Raw genomic sequence first — 19,420 nt, forward strand, 5'->3', positions numbered from 1 at the left:
AATATTTGTATGTAATCGCATAGGCCCGAGGGCAATTAAAGATTTATTTCACTCGTCTTTTTCAAAGCTTTCACAAAATTGCCCGAGTCGCGATGCAACGAGGGCAATTTGGAAAACTTTGAAAATACGAGAGAAAATCATCCTTAATTGCACGAGGGCATTGCGATTACGTGCTTATCACATAAAGGGCAAAATTGTTGAGGGAAGCCCGTTCAATATGGAGTTATATCTCCGCCAAAATTCAACGTAGGAATTTGACATCCAAGCTTCAAATTTGAGTCTTGATTTTCATATTCGACATCGAAGTTTCATATTAAACACTGAAGTTTTTCATTTGACATCCAAGTTTTGAATTTGACATTGAAATGGAAAATTTTGTATTTCACATTCGACTTTCAAGTTTCAAAATTCAACTTGCAACTTTTGAATTGAACTTCACGCCTGATTGACTTGACCTTCAATTTCGTATCGTTAGTAACGGTAACCACTGACGTAGTTGACTGAGGGATCGCAAAGCTGAAAAGTTTGGAATGGTGGCTGTAAATTTGAGAAGACTGGCAGAGGTGGTACAGGAGCCATTAACAGTACTTTCCCTTTTTCCCCATCGAAATTGATTGGGTAGTTCTAGCTAAGACTAGATTATGTGGCTTGAACACAAGTGAACATAAATAGCGGATTTCAGGAACTTGACGAAATTGTTCGACTTTTGTGGAATTTGGGGTGAGGCTACAACTCGCTTGCGTGCGGTATCCGCAGTCGTATATTCGTAGTTAGATCAATGCAGAGTGACTTCATTCCACAAAATGTTAGATCATTCCACTTAGAAATAACCAGATAACAAGTCTTTAAAATAATTAAATAAATAAAAATCGTTTATTTCACTCTCTTGCAATTAGAATAAAAACTGAATTAAAAGGGATAATTGCAATCATTACTACTACCATGCTTTTCTTAGTCCTTTTCAGTAGTTTGGTAAGCTGCGTAGCGCCTGATCTTAGGCTATACGGTTTAGTCTCCAACATGGGCAACCTGCACCAGGAATGCAAATGGTGTTCTCTACTTTCCGCCGTTTCTGTCATAAACTTCTCGGCACATAAACTGTCTCGCCTATCCGATAGATTGTCTTCATTAGTCAGCACCAGAGCTTAAGCATATGAGCTGTCCGGTAAATGATCTTCAAAGCCCTTTTTTGAATTGATTCAATGCTATTACAAAGGTACTCAGGGATACTTTGCCAAACGGCATATTCTAGGATAGACCACTCCCTATTCCTCTAGACATTCAATAAGTCTGATGTCTTCACACCACTCTTTTCAGAAGTTGTAAGGCATAGAGTCTCTTAGATGCCTTGGTAACAAGGTAATCTATGTGATGATTCCATTTGAGCTCTTCGCTGATAACTACACCTAATAGTTTATTAGAGGAAACGCACTCAATTTAACAATTGTCCGCACATAACGATCTCATTTCTTCACCTTTTTTATTGCTTCAAGTTCCATACCACTCAGCTATACAAATCAATGAATGGACAGATACTAAACGAATCATGATGTTACATGCACGCATTGCGTGCCTAATTATTGAATTATTGTACTCTCCCAAAATAATCGGCTTAGCGTAGTAGCCTTCACCTCTTTCTGGTTGTTCTCAAATCTAGAGTTATTTTCTATGTTGTTTTCCCTGTTTTGCGAACACTTGGTCTCCTATTTCATCCATCGCATCTAGAACCTACAGAAAATTGAATAAATCCTTTAAAATGAATGTCCAAAATAGATTTGCTGATCACTGCACACTTGAATTCTCCTTCCCCAAAATACGTGGGGTGAGTCGAACCGAACACGTGTCTTTGACTCAAAACATTCGCTAGTCAAGATAACCGGAAATTCAAAATGAAAAAGGTTTCCTTGTCAAGCGTACTTTTCAGGTTCCTCTGGTATTAATGGTAGTCATCCAAAATAACCATATAAAATATAATTCGACTCGTCTTCATAGATTGCGATTATTTTTGATGAGGACAACGAATAACGACTTTTGGCCAGTTGCAAAATATATGCACAGCGGTAGTGAAGGTTTTTGTGATTCTTTAGCACCGTTCATTTTTTTATCGGAGAATTGGATAGGTGAAAACGTCTCAGCCACTGTACAAAAGGAGACTGGCTAGCTCTAAAAGGAGAAACGGGGAATGGATGAATCGGGGAATGGATGAATCGGGGAACGGGAAATCTCTAAAATAGGGAATCTCTAAAAGGGGGAACCTTTAAAATGGGAATCTCTAAGAGGGGGAATCTCTTTGTACCCCGGGAAACGTTGATCCGAAACCTGGTGCGTCTGATTGATCACTTATGGTAGCTGGTGTTTCCAATAAAGTGCACACCGTGACACCTGGTAAAAAGAATTTAAAAACTTGTTGTCACTGATTAAAAAACTTAACTTAAAAAGCCGTAGAAACGTCACTTGGGATTGGGATTGGGATTGGGATTGTCACTTGGGATTGCCAAGGGCCTTGTAAATTTCCGGACATTTACAAGGCCCTTGGCAAGTGACGTTTCTAAGGCTTTTGAAGCACTCATTTTGTATTCGTAAGCCATTTTATGCTGAAGAAGGTCATAGTATTTTGACCGAAACGTCTTTTTACATAAGTTTTTTAGTCAGTCACAACAAGTATTTAATTCTTTTTATCATGCTCGACTACAACTGCGGTATTTTTAAACACCTGGTAAAGGTGGCTCCTTTTCTTGCGATCGGACATGTGTAAATTCCTCAACTAAGATATGCGAACACATCCTAGCTGTAGCGCAACTGAAGGGTACCTTGCTAGAGTTTATTCCTTGGTACAAAAGATCCAAAAGAGATCCAAACTTTACAGACATGACCCTAGCAGGTAGACCAAAGACTGCGGGAAGGAAGTCAAGCAAAAGAAAGAGGTCGAATGCAAAGAGACAGCCTTTTCTTCAACAAATTGATTTATTCCAACATCCACTGGAAGACTTAGTTCCTGGAGGCCTACACAGCTTAGAAATCAGCAAATGCTCAGAATCAACCATCATTACCATCTGTTAGTCTTTACAGTAACAGCCACTATGGCGTGAATTACGTCGCTGTCTCTGCATGATAATTTGCCCCACAGTGGTACCTTATTTGGATATGGTCAATCAAACCAGAGCCAAGTCTTACGACAGCAGGTAGGCCTCGCTCCTGCCCACAATTATCAAGTGTACCTGGCCTCTTAGAGAACCCTTTTAAACTCAAGTGACTTATGGGGACCAAAGTCTCGTGATGCTATGGATGTGGTGGAGAGATCCAAAATCCTCCATTAAACCGCCTTGACGATCATGTGGTCGTTTACCGTGACATCCGTCAGTTTCGCCACAGGGCTGCAGGTCAGCTTACAGCATCTGCCGAGCCAAAGAATTTTCATTTCCACCTTCGTCTGGCGTAACAGAGCAATATCTACATTTCCGTGCCAGGTCATCTCCATGTACCAGCAGAATGTTTTAATCATTTTGGAGTGGAGTACCTTAAGAGTTCGGGTGGACACCCACAAATTAAGGTTATCTTTTAAATTCCGCTGATGTTGTTCCTTACATTTCCTATGACTTTTTACTTTTACTTTGACAGAGTTGGACTGATCCAGTTGTGTTCAAGTTAATATTTACATTATTACCGCAATTTCACACGCGGTATATCATTCATGCATATTGTTAATCAGCGTTCAACTTTTTGAATGGCGAACGTTGCTCTCGAGAGTGTGAAATCTTGCGAACATTCTCCTCGTTCGTTAGATTTACAAGGTTCTGAAATATTTCCTGTCGTGTAAAAATATGAAATTAGAAATTATTATAGTGGGTTATTAAATTCCGCTGACGACTGATTAACCACAGTGCAACCAAATGTCGAGAGTAAGATTATTCTTTCGCTTCTTCTTTTGCTTGACTGTAATGATGAATTGTCAAAGGTGCTTAGAAGGACTCGTTTTTCTACTCCCCTCGCTCTGTAAGTTTTTTCAAAATGTAATAAGCAAGGTTTTCTGACTTTACAGCCATTAACTTGTCTTTTTTTCTTGTGGGATTTTGGCAAAAAGTAACCTGTTCCAGCTTTACAACGTTCATATTGTATGTTTCGTCCTTATCTTTACGATAGAAGCAGTGTTTCGTTCATATTTTAATAGCCGGCATTTCTGTGTACCATTGTACCAGCGGTTCAACAATTGCAGTTAAAACGGATGCTTGTCGTTAACATCAACAGATCAGATCTCTCTTAATTTTCCCGGTCTCGGAGATTCCCTATTTTAGAGATTCTCCATCTTAGAGATTCCCCGTTTAGGAGATTCTCCATCTTAGAGATTCCCCCTTTTAGAGATTCCCCATTTTAGAGATTCCCATTTTAAAGATTCCTCCTTTTCGAGATTCCTCATTTTAGAGATTCCCCCTTTTAGAGATTCCGCATTTTAGAGATTCTCATTTTAGAGATTCCCCCTTTTAGAGATTCCCCCTTTCAGAGATTCCCCATTTTAGAGATTCCCATTTTAGAGATTCCCATTTTAGAGATTCCCCCTTTTAGAGATTCCCCATTCCAGTTCCCCATTCCCAATCCCATTCCCATTCCTGGATTTCCCTTTCCTTCTTTTAGAGCTAGCCAAAGGGGAATCCTGGGGTTATTGACTTGTAATGAAGGGAGGCCTTGAAATTCTAAAGACGTTGAAAATGGTCTTCGACGCACTTGTGTTGAAAGAGCAAAGGAGTCTCTCAAAAGAGTTAGTAAATGGGCCGCAAAATACTATACCCATCCATTGACATATTACCCTGTACCCCAGACGGGTATGTTGCTAGCTGATTTAAACCTTATGGCTCCACTACCTTCTGAAACGCTCCCAAAAAATGACGAAGATGCAATGCGGGATTGGCTAGACAGCTACTGCTCAGTGAGGCAAAGGACAGTAAGAGGTGAGACAACAAATTAAAGGATAAGATAGGAGCTGTACCACCAGCCGTGTAAGCGAAACAACCAGCGTCCAATGCAAAAGTGTTCTTTGCAACTGACCATGCAGGTCGACACACCGTCTTCACCGTCTTCCCTAAGACGACGGCGACCCAAGCGGAGGCCACAGAGGTAACAGGAGTGCACATAACATTCGTATCAGACAGCAACGTTCCTCTTTTTGTTCTCGCGCCCACTCCCTCTAGTGCTAGGAACAACCAGGCCCGGGTTTCTCGAAGCATGGTTAGCGCTAACCAGCGTTTAATACCAAGGAAACCTATAGGTTTTGATGCCTCTTAACCAATGGTTAGCGCTAACCAGGCTTCCAGCAACCGGCCCCAGGTTGAAGAATACGAAAGTGACTCAGAATAAAGAGTTGGAATAGACGAAGCAGAATGAAAATTTTTTCATCTCTAAGTGCGCAGTCGATGAGTGGCTAATGTCTTCTTAGCCTCCCAGTCGTTTTTAGGGAAGTCGTATTTCACCTCCTCCACAATTTAAACGTCTGTTTAATAGAGCGCCACATGCCTTTCCCACGTTAAGCCAATCACATCGAGCCTTCTAAATTCCGGAAAGTAACATCACAAGAAGAACATTTTTAACTGGAAATTCAAAAAGAAACAACGTGGCGGGTATAATGGGCTCAGAGCAAGCTGTTAGCACTCCCTGTTCTTTATTCAAAATATTACGTTTGAGTCATTTCCTGCAATCCAGGAACTCGTAGAGAGTGACATATTTGTCAGAGAGTGGCATATTTGTCAATTTGCTCAATGGAAAGTCATTGATATTTCAAGCTTTACCATCGGTCTTCGATAGCCTCACCGCTTCCTCCTTGGGTTCCTCTTGAAATGTCGTAGTCGTAATCGTGAAAATTAATAATATAATTTTTTTTAAACTTTTATTATTGACAAAACTCAAAGGTTATGTATCAGATTTGTATTTTTTTTTTGCAAAGGTCCATTTACTAACATTCTTTTGCCTTGTCATGGCTACTTGTCATGGCTACCTGTCATGGCTACATTTTTTGCCTTGTTATAGCTACTTGTGATCGGTGGTTCACAAGTAAGCAAACATCATAAACAGTAAATTTCATGTCCCTCGATGTATCTCGCTCACACTAAGTTGGCATCAGAGGTATTTATTTGTCGTTAGGGCCATTCCGGAATTGCCCAGGGAACTAGGGCGAGTTTCAAAAATGAACCAATCAATCGATTGACACTATCACATGAAAGATAACATTGAGATTGGCCATCTGTCCAAGTTTAAAGCTTTTAGATCGAACAGTGACCAAGTTACGAACTTTAAAAATCGTTATAAATCCATACAAACGTCTCTAATTTTGAGGCTGCATCCCCCAAAACCATGTAAACTCTTATTATTTTTTTTTTTTTAGATTTCTTTAATATTCATAAATTAGAGATAGGCAAACAAAGTGATTTTCACTTCAACTATTTCCAAATTTTAGGTCCAAGACAGGATTCCCCAGTTGTCCCAAATCTGATAAAAATTTCCCCTTTGGGAAAGCAGCAAAGCCCACACATGTACGCATTGCGAACCTATATTCGCGAACGAGTGAAATATTTTTCAACACGAGAAGAGAAATTTCGTATTTTCTCACGGCCATTTAATATCCTCTATTTTCACTATGAGGAAATCTTTGCTAACGTCATTGTTTACATTTTACCACATTAACACGCGAGTTTTCTCACAAAAGGCGTCATGCTATTTACAAATTGACTTCAAAAAGGAAAAGAATTTGTTCAATATTCAGTACTTTATTCTTGGCTGACTGATTAGAAAACGATAGCTTTGTGCTAATGAGGCAAAAAAATGTAAACAAAGATTCATCTGATATTTAAAGGCTTTCTCAAGGTGAGTACCTCGTCCAGCATTTCGGGTGTGTGTGCAGCTGACAGACAGAACCTGAAGCGGAACCCAGTCACATTGGCAACAGCGGGAAACCCGACGACAACAGTGGCTATTTTCCTCCTGGCCAGTTTAAGGAAAAGTGCACTAAAAAGACAAATTTCAGTGGAAAAAAAGTGAGAGTTACACGTTTTACAAAATACCAAGGCAGGCGGACCGTAATGGTTGAAACTAAAATGCAATAGATTTAACTAATCAGCTTGGACGGGTCTAAGTGCGAGTTTTATCCTTCTTAATTTTCTGAATAAAAAACGGAGCACCCAATGAGGTCACTGGAAATACTTATCCCTGTTGTCGGTTTCGAAGTCGGTTTTGGGTAGCTTTGGAGGCTAACTAATTTTTATCTTGATTGTTTATTGGCATAAAAATTAAAGCCAATTTAATGGAAAGATCCTCGTTGGCGTCACTGTTTAAACACGAAGACGCACCTCTTTTAAGGAGGTCGCTTTACGTTCTGCTTGGTTCGAATCCATTCAAGCGCCTGATAATCCAAGATGGCGATCAACAAACAGCAACACCGAGACGTAACCTTTGGAGGATATTTCCAGGGTGAAAAAAACGACTGAAAACATTTTATTACATATTACCGATACAATGCCGTTGGGGGCTTTTTATTGCACAAATTATTACAGAGTTTTTTATGCCTCCACGGTTGACTTCGAGTTGACTGAAAAGTCATCCGCATGTGCTTAAGACATCATGCCTTTTAAATTTCTTCTTCGCGTTTTAAACACTGACAGTTGAAAATCCAACCAACTAAATTAAACGTGTCATAATTCAAGATTAAATTAAATTAAAATAAATAAAATTAAATTAAATTAATAAAATAAATCTAGCTAATATCTGGAGCTCATTAGCTGTAAGTTTTTATCAGAAATCAATTAAATTTATTACAAGAAATTTTATTAACAAAAGAATACGCTAATACAAGTGCCAATGATCTAAAACTGGTCAGGTGGAAACAACAACAGATTATACAACATATCTACAGGCTGTGTGAAGTTACGTTTATACAGGACATTATGGTTTATAAGATTACTACACCCACAAATTACAAATATAATAATGAAATAAAATTAATAAAAAAAAAGGTAAACAGGTTACAACCGGATGAATATTAATCAAGATTCTCATATATATATAAGCCGAGTACATGCAAAAAAGTAAAACACAATACTTACAAACGTTTTCATGGTTTGTGTGAAAACTGTCGCTGCAGCCACACAACTAAACATCTAGGAATGACGCGTTGTGAAGAGAAGTATTTACAAGTCCCATTTCTCACTCCTTTGCCCTCAAAATCTTAATATATACTAGGGACAAGAGGGGTAGCGATATTTTAAGGGAAACCTACACTAGTGTTAAAAAAATCTTTAAATCAGAAAAAATAATCTTTTCAACCAAATTTGTTGGAAAAGCTTTCAAAAAAGCGTGTATCGGAAAAAAATGAATTTCTCACACAAATCTGGGAGCTATCAGCCAAGCTGACCGCCACCAGCTGACTAATTGATTTCAGAAACAAACTCATCTTTGCAAGGTATACAAATAACGGCATAACAACTCTTTCTATCCGCAAAGGATAAGTTTACTTTGATAGTGGGTCGATAAAAAATTGCCCATGTATTTATGTACAACTAAGTTTATTTGTTTCCACTTACCCAGACCAAGTTACGGAATAGGTAACCACAGGAATAATTGGTGACGCATCATGACCAAAAACAGTGAAGCCAATTTCTTGAATCCGACGTCTGAAATACCTGAGATAAAATCGAGCCCATTTTGTCTGTGATTCAGGGTAAAAACTTTTAATGACGGTCTTTAATAACTCAAGTTCTTGTGGCAGGTTATTTAAATGTTTTCCAAAACGTTTTTGAAAATCAATTAATACATTTTACAGCGAACAAAGCTGAAAGATTGTTTTAGATTAGTTTTAAATGGTCCTCAATTTTCTGTTAGTTTTTTTGGATGAAGCCATTAGAGACAGCGCGTTACCCAAGTCAAACTCGACGGGGAAAAACGTTCCAATGCACTCAAAGTTGGCCATTTGTGGGTTGTAGCACTGACATACATTGTTTAAGCCTAAGCACTTGTTCGGGAATGGTTAGCTTTTATATATTGTTTGTTTTTCTTCAATTTTCTTAAGAATGAAGTAAGACACCCGTCAGGTAATTGTCGCGAAATTTTAAGTGAAGAAGGCATGGGTAACGCACTTTGTCTAGTGGCTAGTTTTTTGGACGGATGCTTCAAGAAGACGCCATATTGTCCGAGTAAGGAAACAATGAGGAAGACGAAGACTAGTGTCGTTCATCAGTTCAACGATCTCTTTTACCTAAAAAACAAATGCTATTTGTTTTCGGAATGGTATAAATGTCTGTAGATCTCTGAAAGGGTAGCTAGGCTATGCCGTATGTGACAAAATATCAAGTCCGCCAAGAAATAAAACAAGTCACAATTTGCAATCAAGTTGCCGACGATTAGCATCAGTTTGTTTGTTGACCAAATCACATTCACATTCCTAGAAAGTTATGTTACCTTTCTTGTTGTGCTATTCATATATTGAAGGCCCTCGCCTCGAATGTCAAGCTCGATGTTTCGCAAGTTAAGATGCTTGTTTTATAAATCAAGAAGAAAGAGGACAGCTTTTGATAAATTCTATTTTCGAGGGGGACTGAACACGATTAGTGGTGGGCAACCCGTCTATCGTCCCAAATGTCTCCTGTTGTAGCTTGTGTAGCTATAATTCTCTTGTGGATTATATTGGCTATTGAAACTACTTGCTGTAGATGTGCTTCATTTTGCTGATCATTCGCAATTGGGTCTGTGAGCGAGTTCCTCTTCACAACTTCGGGAATTTGGTGAAGTTACAGCGACATGAGAGGAAAGAAATCCTTCTCGGGTTGATTGAATGATTTAAATGAACCTAGCCTGTGTACAGCCGCCCACTCTCCGCAAAAAAAATCGGAGAGGAGCGTCTGTGATTTGCCGTTAGGAATCGTGTTCTGGAATAATTTCGCATAGATTATTAAGTGATCTACGCTGACCAAAATTTGCGTGGCTCAGATTTCTTTGGAGCTAAATTCTCAAAATGGTGGTCAATGAGGTAGATTTCAAGATACCTTGGCTTTATAGCATACAAACACTCTTTAAAGTAAACGATGTATTTGCAAGTCTTCCAACCAGGTACGCCTCTGATCTTCAGAGCAGCACAGATCGCTGCCGATGAGCTGTTATTTTCCTCGATATGTCCACATCTCAAATCTTCCAGGGCAACACTCTTTGTAGATTGTTTTTGAGAATGGCTAGGCTGGTCCGAGCAAGGCGTTGGGATTACATTGACTGGTAAAGGATAGGGGGAGACGTTTTCGAGGGAAAATCTTTTGAATAGTGTGTACACAGGTGTACAGTCCTCCTCGAAAATAGAATTGATCAAAAGCTGTCCTCTCTCCTCTTGATTTATAAAACAAGCATCTTGACTTGCAACACATCGAGCTTGACATTCGAGGCGCGGGCCATGAATGTATGAGTTGTACAACACGAGAGGTGACATAAATTGCTAGGAATAGGATGTAGTCAACAAAAAAACTGATGCAAATTGTTGGCTACTTGATACTTGTTTTATTTGATGTTTCCTCACATACGGCGTAGCATAGGCAGCGCCGGAGAAAAGATTAAAATAATTTCAGGTCGTGCTCTCTCGTTTTTATTATTTTTGTCTTTTGTTGTTGAAAACAAGTTTTTGTGGTACTACATACTATGTATAAGAGCGTAAGAGTGTGAGGGTGTAAGTCCGTGGTGGAAATAGGCCCGCAGCGCGTGCATAAATCACGAAAATAAACAAGTCTGTTGGAAGCGTGCTTGAATTTCAAAAAATCAGCCCCAAAATCGGCAAGAATTTGGGACGCTGATGAATAATACAGCCACTTCTATTTCCAAAACGATGGGATTACCCGGTGATAAATGACGTCGTCTAGGAGAGTGAATTTTTAACTTTGCAGAAACAATGGTCAACCTCAAGACTTGGACTATTGGGATCTTATTTATTGTCGAACTTTATAATACTTGAAAGAAAAAAAAAAAACTAACTAAGGTGAGCGGTGAGCGACCAAGATGGCCGTGTGGAACAGCGCTCCGGCAATTTTTAATACTTTTTTATTTCGTTTTCCTTTGAGCGTATAGCTTTATACACATTTAAGTACCGGAAACACTAACATGTATCATGCCTGAGAACAATGCTACTCTGAAGAAAATAAACCAAGAGCTTAGAGAGCAAGTCAACGCTCTGTCCGAAGAGATTCGTAAGCTGAAAGAACATATTACTGAACATACCATCTCTCCGGACCGCAGTACACGATCAACAGAAGCGGCTTTGCAGTTTTACAGTGATGCACATGACGAGTCTCAAACCTTCCAAGCAGATGTGAGTAAGGAAATGAAACGCCTTAGTACTTGGCTCGCTGAAATCAGCACCAGAGTGGATGAAATCGGGAAGGCAATTGATAGTATGTGTGAATATAGCTATCAATACAATGTAAAGATCGTTGGGATGCCTGAACTAAGTGAACAAGAGTCTTACTCTCAAACAAGTGTTTTATGCGTCAAATTATTCTCTGATATGGGAGCCGATGTTTCTCGTCACGATATAGACATTGCACAACATGTGCCGCGAAGGAATGCAACAGTGGGAGCGCCGAAACCTATAATTTGCAAGTTTGTCAGAAGATTGTCGAAGGAAGCTGTTATGGCTCGACGAAACGACGCATGTAAGGCAAACCCCAGCTACTTGGGATTTGGCGAGAGAGTCTCTCTTTCATCTGTCAGGATACTCGACCATTTGACGCCGAAGATGCAGCATGTCTTCACCGAAGCGAAGAAATTCAAAGGGTCAAACAACTATCAACTTTGTTGGACTAAAACCTCTTGCGTTTATTTACGGAAAGACGGCAGCTCCCGAGCATTGAAGATACGAGACGTTGCTGATTTAACAAGGCTTGGCTGACTGATAATGTATCCTTTTATAACTTCATCGAATGATGAATGAAGATGAATATCGGAAAACTGTAAGATTTCTGTTTCGGGAGTTACCGTATTTTGGTGTCAACCATTTTGTACCGCTCCAAGGCCAATTTAGGAATTTCAACACTACTTCTCTTCCAACCAAAAAATACCTAGAAAATCTCTCCAGTTTTCATGACCTTGATTTAATCAGTCTAAACACAGCTAGTAATATCAACCCGGGTTAGGGTTTGGTAGATCTAAAAATACACAGCAGGTATTTTTCTCCTCATAGTTTCTACACGATGCAAAATAGTTTTCACGATACCGATGATTTGTTTTCTATGTTCCATGCGAATGTTCGAAGATTAAAGCGCAATTTTGAAAATCTCCAGACTCATCTTCTTAATGAGCTTGGATATCATCTTAATATTATAGCAATAACTGAAACCAGAATCACTGAAAATGATCAGTCTGATTATGAACCGAGTATCCCTGGCTATAGTTTTGAATTTGCCCGACACCTCTTGCTGCTGGAGGTGTTGGAATGTTTATTGATGAAAATGTCAAGTATAGAGTCATTGAAAAAATCTTGTCACGCGCTTTTCAAGCTCTGTGGGTTGAATTACAATTTGAAAGGAAAAGTAACATTATCTGTGGTGTAATGTGTAGGCAGCACAACTTCCCTGAGAGCTTTCGGACATATTTTGATGAAACATTAGAAAAACTTAGTAACTCTAGCAAGCCTATCTATGTCTTGGGAGACTTCAACATAAACCTCCTCAATGCTGAAACCTGCAACTTTACTTAATTCTTCTTACTTTCGTTGCAAAGTTATTCTTTTATTTCTACAATTGATAAACCAACCAGGGTCAACAGTAACTCAGCCACGCTAATTGATAATATCTTTGTAAAACAAATCGGTAGGGAAATCACGAGTGGTAATATAATCTCGGATATAAGCGATCACTATTCTCAATTTTTTATTATTAAGTCTCTCAAGGTAAAAGAGGTACCCCAAAAAACTATGTATCGGAAATTCTCAAGAGACACGGAGGAAAACATTCATTCTGAGTTATCCGAGATCAACTAGGATTTGGCCATGAGAAACTGTGGAGATAATGCAAATGCTGTTCTTTCTAAATTCTTTAACAGCCTTAACAAAAGAGTAAACAAGCATGCACCCCTTCGGCCTTTATCAAAATGCAAAGCCAAGCAATTTTCTAAACCCTGGATTACCAGGGGGATACGTAGGTCAATAAAAGTAATCATCTGGAAATTATGAAAAATATAAACATTATCGCAATAAAGTACTTACACTCGTTCGATGCAGTAAGAAGTCGTACTATCATTCATATTTCAACGATCATATGACAAATGTCAGAAAAACTTGGATTGGGATTAATCATCTCATCGGCCGAAATTAAAAAATATGTAAACCTACGGTTGCGCTTCCTAATGTGCTCAATGAATTCTATTCTTCCGTGGGTCAGTACCTCCTGCTAATCATCATTTCAGTGATTATCTCCCTGCTGTTAATTCATCTAGTTCATTCTTCTTTGAGCCAGTCACTTCCATGGAACTCGAAACTGAAATTTTGCTTCTCCTTACTAACAAAGCAGATGGCTTATACTCTTGTCCTGTTCGCGTATTGAAATCTTCCAGTAGCGTACTTTCTCTACCACTGGTACAAATAATGAGTAATTCCGTTTTAACAGTACAATATACATCTAAATTAAAGCATGCAAAAGTTGTTCCCATCTTCAAATTAAGGGTGGCGATGAAACAGACCAAAGTAACTACCGTCCTATTTCTCTTCTTTCGCTTTTCAATCGGCTCTTTGAGAAAGTTTTGTATAATAGATTAAAATCTGACTTCTCAGAGGACTATTTACCTAAGACATCTACCATAGCATTATACTGATTTACGATACCAAAACAATATCGTGTACTATTAGGGCTACATATTACGCAAAGACGACTCGAATCTCCTGGGAAACAAAACGCAGCTCAGTTGACAGTTATGGAATAAAGCACTGTGTCAAGTTTCTACACTACCACATGTTCGCAATGCGCGCCTATTCTTTTTATGGAGTTCGCAAAAACCTGTTTTACCTTCAAATTCGACTCTTTACCATTTCGATTCCGTGAATTTTCTACAAATTTTGCCAGAAAAAAAAAAAAACAAAACAAACAAAATCGAGGTCAGTGAATAATTTTCCTTTTGGTGAAAAACAAATGAAAGAAACATTTTTTGCGATCTTTGCTTTTTTGTTTCTCTATAATTTTAAACTAACCTAGCAATTATTTTTCCGTTCCGATTCGTTTGCTTTTCAACCCAGTTTGTTAAGAGTCAACTTTCCACAAAGGTTTACATTACCAATTATCAAGAAAAAGGAAATTGAATTTTTCATAGCTTATGACTTCAACCACATTATTCAGGTGGTCAACTGATTTTTTTTCTGTGTAATGGTAACATTTCTCTTTTGCGATTATTTCAGGTTCATGTAATGAAAGTTGGAAAAATCATCTCAATTAGATGCACAACTTGAGGCCTGTCTGACTTGAACAGGATTCGAACCCAGGACCATGAGATCGCGCTGCACTGCTCTACCAACTGCATTATCCGGAGACTGGGATCTGGTCGCTTGCGAGTTCAAATTTTTATCCTGTCAGAGGTGAATGATTCGCTTTTCTAGGATATATGACATTTCACGTATAAGACTTGCGAAATGAAAGTTAGAAATATCATTGCAGTTAAGTACAGGTCGGATTCATCCTCATCATATCTTTATTAACCCTCAGATTTTAGAGTAGTATTTACCCTCCCAATCCTGATACACCACAGGGAACAGACCACAAGACCAGGAACTACATGCCCTACTCATATCCGGCCAACAGTGTGTGGGTTTTTTTACGTCCCACAGGGTTATGAACATTGAAGGGTTCTGAGAAGGGGCCGACGGTTTATCGTCCTTATCTGAGAAGATTAGGGAGTCTAACCCATCTGCAGATGTAATTACAAAGGCAGCTCTTTCTCCTAAATTATTAAAAGACCCTGAGTGTCGGTCTGCCCGGAGTTGAACTCACGACCTCCCTCATGGCAACCCGGTGCGCAACCAACTGAGTAACCTGGCTCTGTTTAAAAATGGTAGTCGAGTTTTAAATTCAAACCTGCCTCCTACAATAAGGTCCTCTAAACATAAGCTTCGGCCTCAAAAATGTTCTTTTGAGAAATTTAAGCCATAAAGCGTATTTTTGAAAGTTTCACTTCACATACTTACTTTATATAGTATTGCCGGTGCATCCTTTTCAATTTCCAAATCGCAATTATGCTATATAACTGCGTTAAGTACGTCTACATTTACATTCAGTCGGTAAAATCTTTACAGATATCGCGCCAATGGTTTCAAACGGCTGCAATCAAATTGCTCAAGTATCATTTTCTTACTTGTTGTTTTCAGCCAAAGCCGACAGTCTCTTCTTTCCTGGAAAATGGAGATGGGGGAAGAGTCCATTAACAATTAGTATATAACTTACATGCTGTAACATAGTTGATACAACGAAGGTGTACTTGCAATGCACACTCATTAGGTATTTAGCACGTTCAAAACCAGGTTATGCCATTAAACACAAGAAGTAGAGGACACAGCTCGCGTTTCAGTGATTAGACAATTTCTAATAGAGATAACTGAACAGAGGGTAATGTGAAGTGCTAGACTTCTATCCCATATGAACCATGTGAGCGTTAGCTCTACTGATGGAAATGGGCCCACACAAGGACAGAGAAAAACCCTGACCACGGTGGGAATTGAACCCACGACCCCCGGGCTAGATCTCCGCCGCTCTACCGACTGAGCTACAAGGTCAGACGGGAGCAGGCCGTGGGAACTGAAGACGTTGAAGTCACGGCAATGAACATGTACAAGTACAAGGAAAGGTTACGTTTATACAAACGTTGGCCGTGTAGCACTTATATTTTAAACAGAGTTAACTGAACAGAGGGTAATGTGAAGTGCTAGATTTCTATCCCATATGAACCATGTGAGCGTTAGCCCTACTGATGGAAATGGGCCCACACAAGGACAGAGAAAAACCCTGACCAGGGTGGGAATTGAACCCACGACCCCCGGGTTAGATCTCCGCCGCTCTACCGACTGAGCTACAAGGTCAGACGGGAGCAGGCCGTGGGAACTGAAGATGTTGAAGTCACGGCAATGAACATGTGCAAGTACAATTTAAGGTTAAGACAATTTCTAGCCACTGTTATATAACTAACCTTCATCTGTGCCATCTTCACCCATGATTATTCTCATAGATGAAATAGCTTGCATTGCAACAGGCGGTGACATGGAAGACGCGTAGGCTGCACTATGGGAACGACCTCGGATATGGTCAACTATCTCCTGTAACATAAAAACAGCAAAGTGTACTGAAAGAGATGTTATATGTTAACCTCGGGTAATGATATGAAGAGATTTATTATCGCCGGATGATAACTTGGGGATACTCGGAAAAAATCCGAGTGCTTTCTTTGCAGGAGTCGAACTAACGACCTTCCGTTAATAGTTCCGACGGACTAAAACTGGTAGCTCAGTGGTAGAGTACCGGAACTAGTAACCAGAAGGTCGTTGGTCGTTCGCCTCCTGCGAAGCTAGAAGGAACACTCGAATTTTCTTCCGAGTATCCCCGAATCATCATCGATTAATAAATCTTTTCAAAAACAGCATATATAAACATGAAATTGTCTGATAACCACTACTCCCTGGTATAATGTCACTTGCATCGAAGTACCAGCAATGTCAATGTTATACACAGGAAATGTCAAAGACAGAATCCTGGATTAACAGCAAAACAAGGAAAATGATAACCAAGAATCTCTATGTATATTCTGTGGCCTGAGGTTTGGAGCTTTTGTGGCTATGTATATTTTTACGAGGTAAAGGTGATTAAAGTTTTGTGCAGCCTCCATATGACTGCCTTATAATGAACAACCCCTTTTTAGTATATGATTGCCCACTTGTGGAACCAGTTATCAGTTACCACCAAATCATTGCTTTAGTACTTTAGAAGAATTTCGCTCCCATTTGAATACTGTAAAGTTTACAGAATGCCAGTGTATGAATTGTTTATAACCTTATTTGTGTTTGTGTATATTTCCATACTTCTAGGACATGTTTCTATTTTTAACATTAGAATTAGTCGATACTCAGGTACGGTCTACATCTTTAATTTCTTGAAAATGTTTAATGCTAAACATTTCATTTTCTTGCTTTAGTCGAGCGTTTTAACACGAGGGTTTTTTCTCGAGAGATCGCGTAAACGCTCAACATGGATTCGACTTTAAATAAAGGTTACTATTATTATTAGAAAACAGTTCTTCAAACAAAGCGTGGACGGTGAAATCTAATTGGAAGATGGCATACAGTTGGCTATTCAAAATATGAATTTGGTTCCCACTAGAGACATATCTAATTTGCTTTGAACCTAAAGCGCCATCTCCCAAACCCAACACCCTAACCATAAGGCCAGACCACCCACTACTATTCTCAGGTATTTTCAACCTTTAAGTCTAATCAAACGTAGAGGATTGAACATTCACAGGTCACCTGTGTTGCAGCAATGTAACCTCCCGCTCCTCCAAAGCTCTTGGTTAATGTCCTCATCATGATATCGACATCAGCAGGGTCCACCCCAAAGTAATCCGTGACCCCCCTTCCATTTGGACCCACGGCGCCAATACTGTGTGCCTCGTCCAAATAGAGATACGCCTTGTATTTGTTTTTGAGAGCCACCACCTCAGGTAACCGTACGACGGATCCTTCCATACTAAAGTTAAAGGTGTAAACCGTAAGTGCATCACCCATACCGCTTCACACTCCAGTTTTTGATGGTATATGATGATGAGTGACAGATCGAGCCGTTATATGACAATGTTCTTCTAATAATCATTAATTTTAAGACATAACTTAATATCCTACCAGAACTCGTATAGTCATCTCACAATGCTATGACAGGAGACAAGGCTTAAACCTAAAGCTTTGAGCAGACTCGAAGAAATGTAACCAAACTAGAACCCATATCCTCTTTCTAATTTTTTCGTCTTTCACATTACTTCTGATGAAATAATTGGAGATATTGAATAAAACGCAGCCAGACAACCACCTTCCGTCATTTTAAAGTCTTCTTAGCAAATCTGTTGTCCAGATCCATCAAGTTTAGGTCCCTTAGCCTTGTTGAGGTTGCCCTTTTCCCATAGAACGTTGTTGGCACCTGCATAGCTTGTGATCAATTTTCTTTAATCGTGGGTTTCCGGATGTCCCACGCGGTGAGCAGCCAAGCTCTCTCCTTTTGCCGTGTGTGTACGGGTTTCTTCTCTTTCGCTTTACTTTTCTTAAGACCCGGATGAGCAGGTGATCATCTGGAAATCTTCGGGATGCGTTCACCACTGTTGCTAACGTTAAAGGCGTTGTTACAAAATGCAATTTTTCGTGCAACTTTTCTCGCAACGCCATGGCGCGACAAGTTGCACGAAACATTGTTTGATGTAACATACTTTGCAAACACGTCGCGGGACAAGTTGCAGAAACCGTTGAGGAAAGCAGAATTGAGTTTTACTTTTCGCAACGCTTCACCCAACTTCGCAAAGGCATTGCCCAGTGTAAAATGTGTCCTGCAATTTGCGTCTCGACGGTTTGAGGCACCAGCCAACGAAATATGTTCGTTTAACTTCATGTGATCATGGAAAACGAGACAGGTTGCAAGAAACGTTGCTTAGTGTAAAGGCGCCTAAGATAAAGTTTTTGTTTTTTATATATATCCAACGGAACAGTTTCAATAAGTTTCTTTTACCTGTAAACGCCTTCAACTATGATAAGTATTTTTCCCCAGGGTCTGTGAGTGCGAGGGTTTCCTTGCACAACTGATTCCCGAAGGACTTTTTCAAGATTCACCATATCTGAAACAGAAACTTGATCCTTAAAACCTGGACCTAAACCACATCACACCTCGAAACTCAGGTCAAGTGCGCTGAAACTTGAAATTCTCTAAAAATCCACGTACTGACGTTCAGTAGGCTAAGCATAAATTAAAAACAAAGCCGGAAATCCTAAAATACGTCTCTTTAAAGCCAAGAAAGTAAAAAAGAAAATGCATGGTAAGATATTCTAGCAGTTGAACCTAGGCTCGGCTCAGACGCCGTACCACTCATGTGCCGGACCTAAATTGAGTTAAGTCCGACTTTGTAGCGACATCGGACCGACATCTGATTCAGATCGCGCACTATGTGTCGAGCCTAAAGCCCTGGTCAAACGGCTCATGATAGTCGATGATAGTCGATGATAGTTGAGCGCGAGCTTCCGTTTGACCACCAACTATCATGCACTATCATCGACTATCATCAACTATCATTCAGTTTGAGCTTGTTCAAATTCTTCATGATAGTCCATGATAGTTTTCCTCGTTTGACCACGCGTACGATAGTTCATGATAGTTTTTCGGTCAGCTGTTTTGGTAATCACTGGTCC

General features: G+C 39.5%; 1 protein-coding gene across 1 annotated transcript in view; it reads right to left on the bottom strand.

The window, feature by feature from the left end:
- Positions 1–1,601: 1,601 nt before the first annotated feature.
- The window catches only part of LOC137988312 (serine palmitoyltransferase 2-like), a 29,415-nt gene continuing 11,596 nt past the window's right edge, over positions 1,602–19,420 (bottom strand). Inside the window, exons 4-10 of the mRNA XM_068834349.1 lie at positions 18,747–18,852; positions 17,504–17,723; positions 16,174–16,300; positions 15,346–15,382; positions 8,562–8,660; positions 6,858–6,990; positions 1,602–1,728 (exon numbers count right to left, since the gene is read on the bottom strand). Of these exons, the coding sequence (XP_068690450.1) occupies positions 1,660–1,728; positions 6,858–6,990; positions 8,562–8,660; positions 15,346–15,382; positions 16,174–16,300; positions 17,504–17,723; positions 18,747–18,852 (791 nt within the window). The 3' untranslated portion in view covers positions 1,602–1,659. The remainder of the gene's footprint in view (positions 1,729–6,857; positions 6,991–8,561; positions 8,661–15,345; positions 15,383–16,173; positions 16,301–17,503; positions 17,724–18,746; positions 18,853–19,420) is intronic.

Source organism: Montipora foliosa, chromosome 2 (assembly GCF_036669935.1).
Source record: "Montipora foliosa isolate CH-2021 chromosome 2, ASM3666993v2, whole genome shotgun sequence".
NCBI classification, from domain to species: Eukaryota; Metazoa; Cnidaria; class Anthozoa; order Scleractinia; family Acroporidae; genus Montipora; species Montipora foliosa.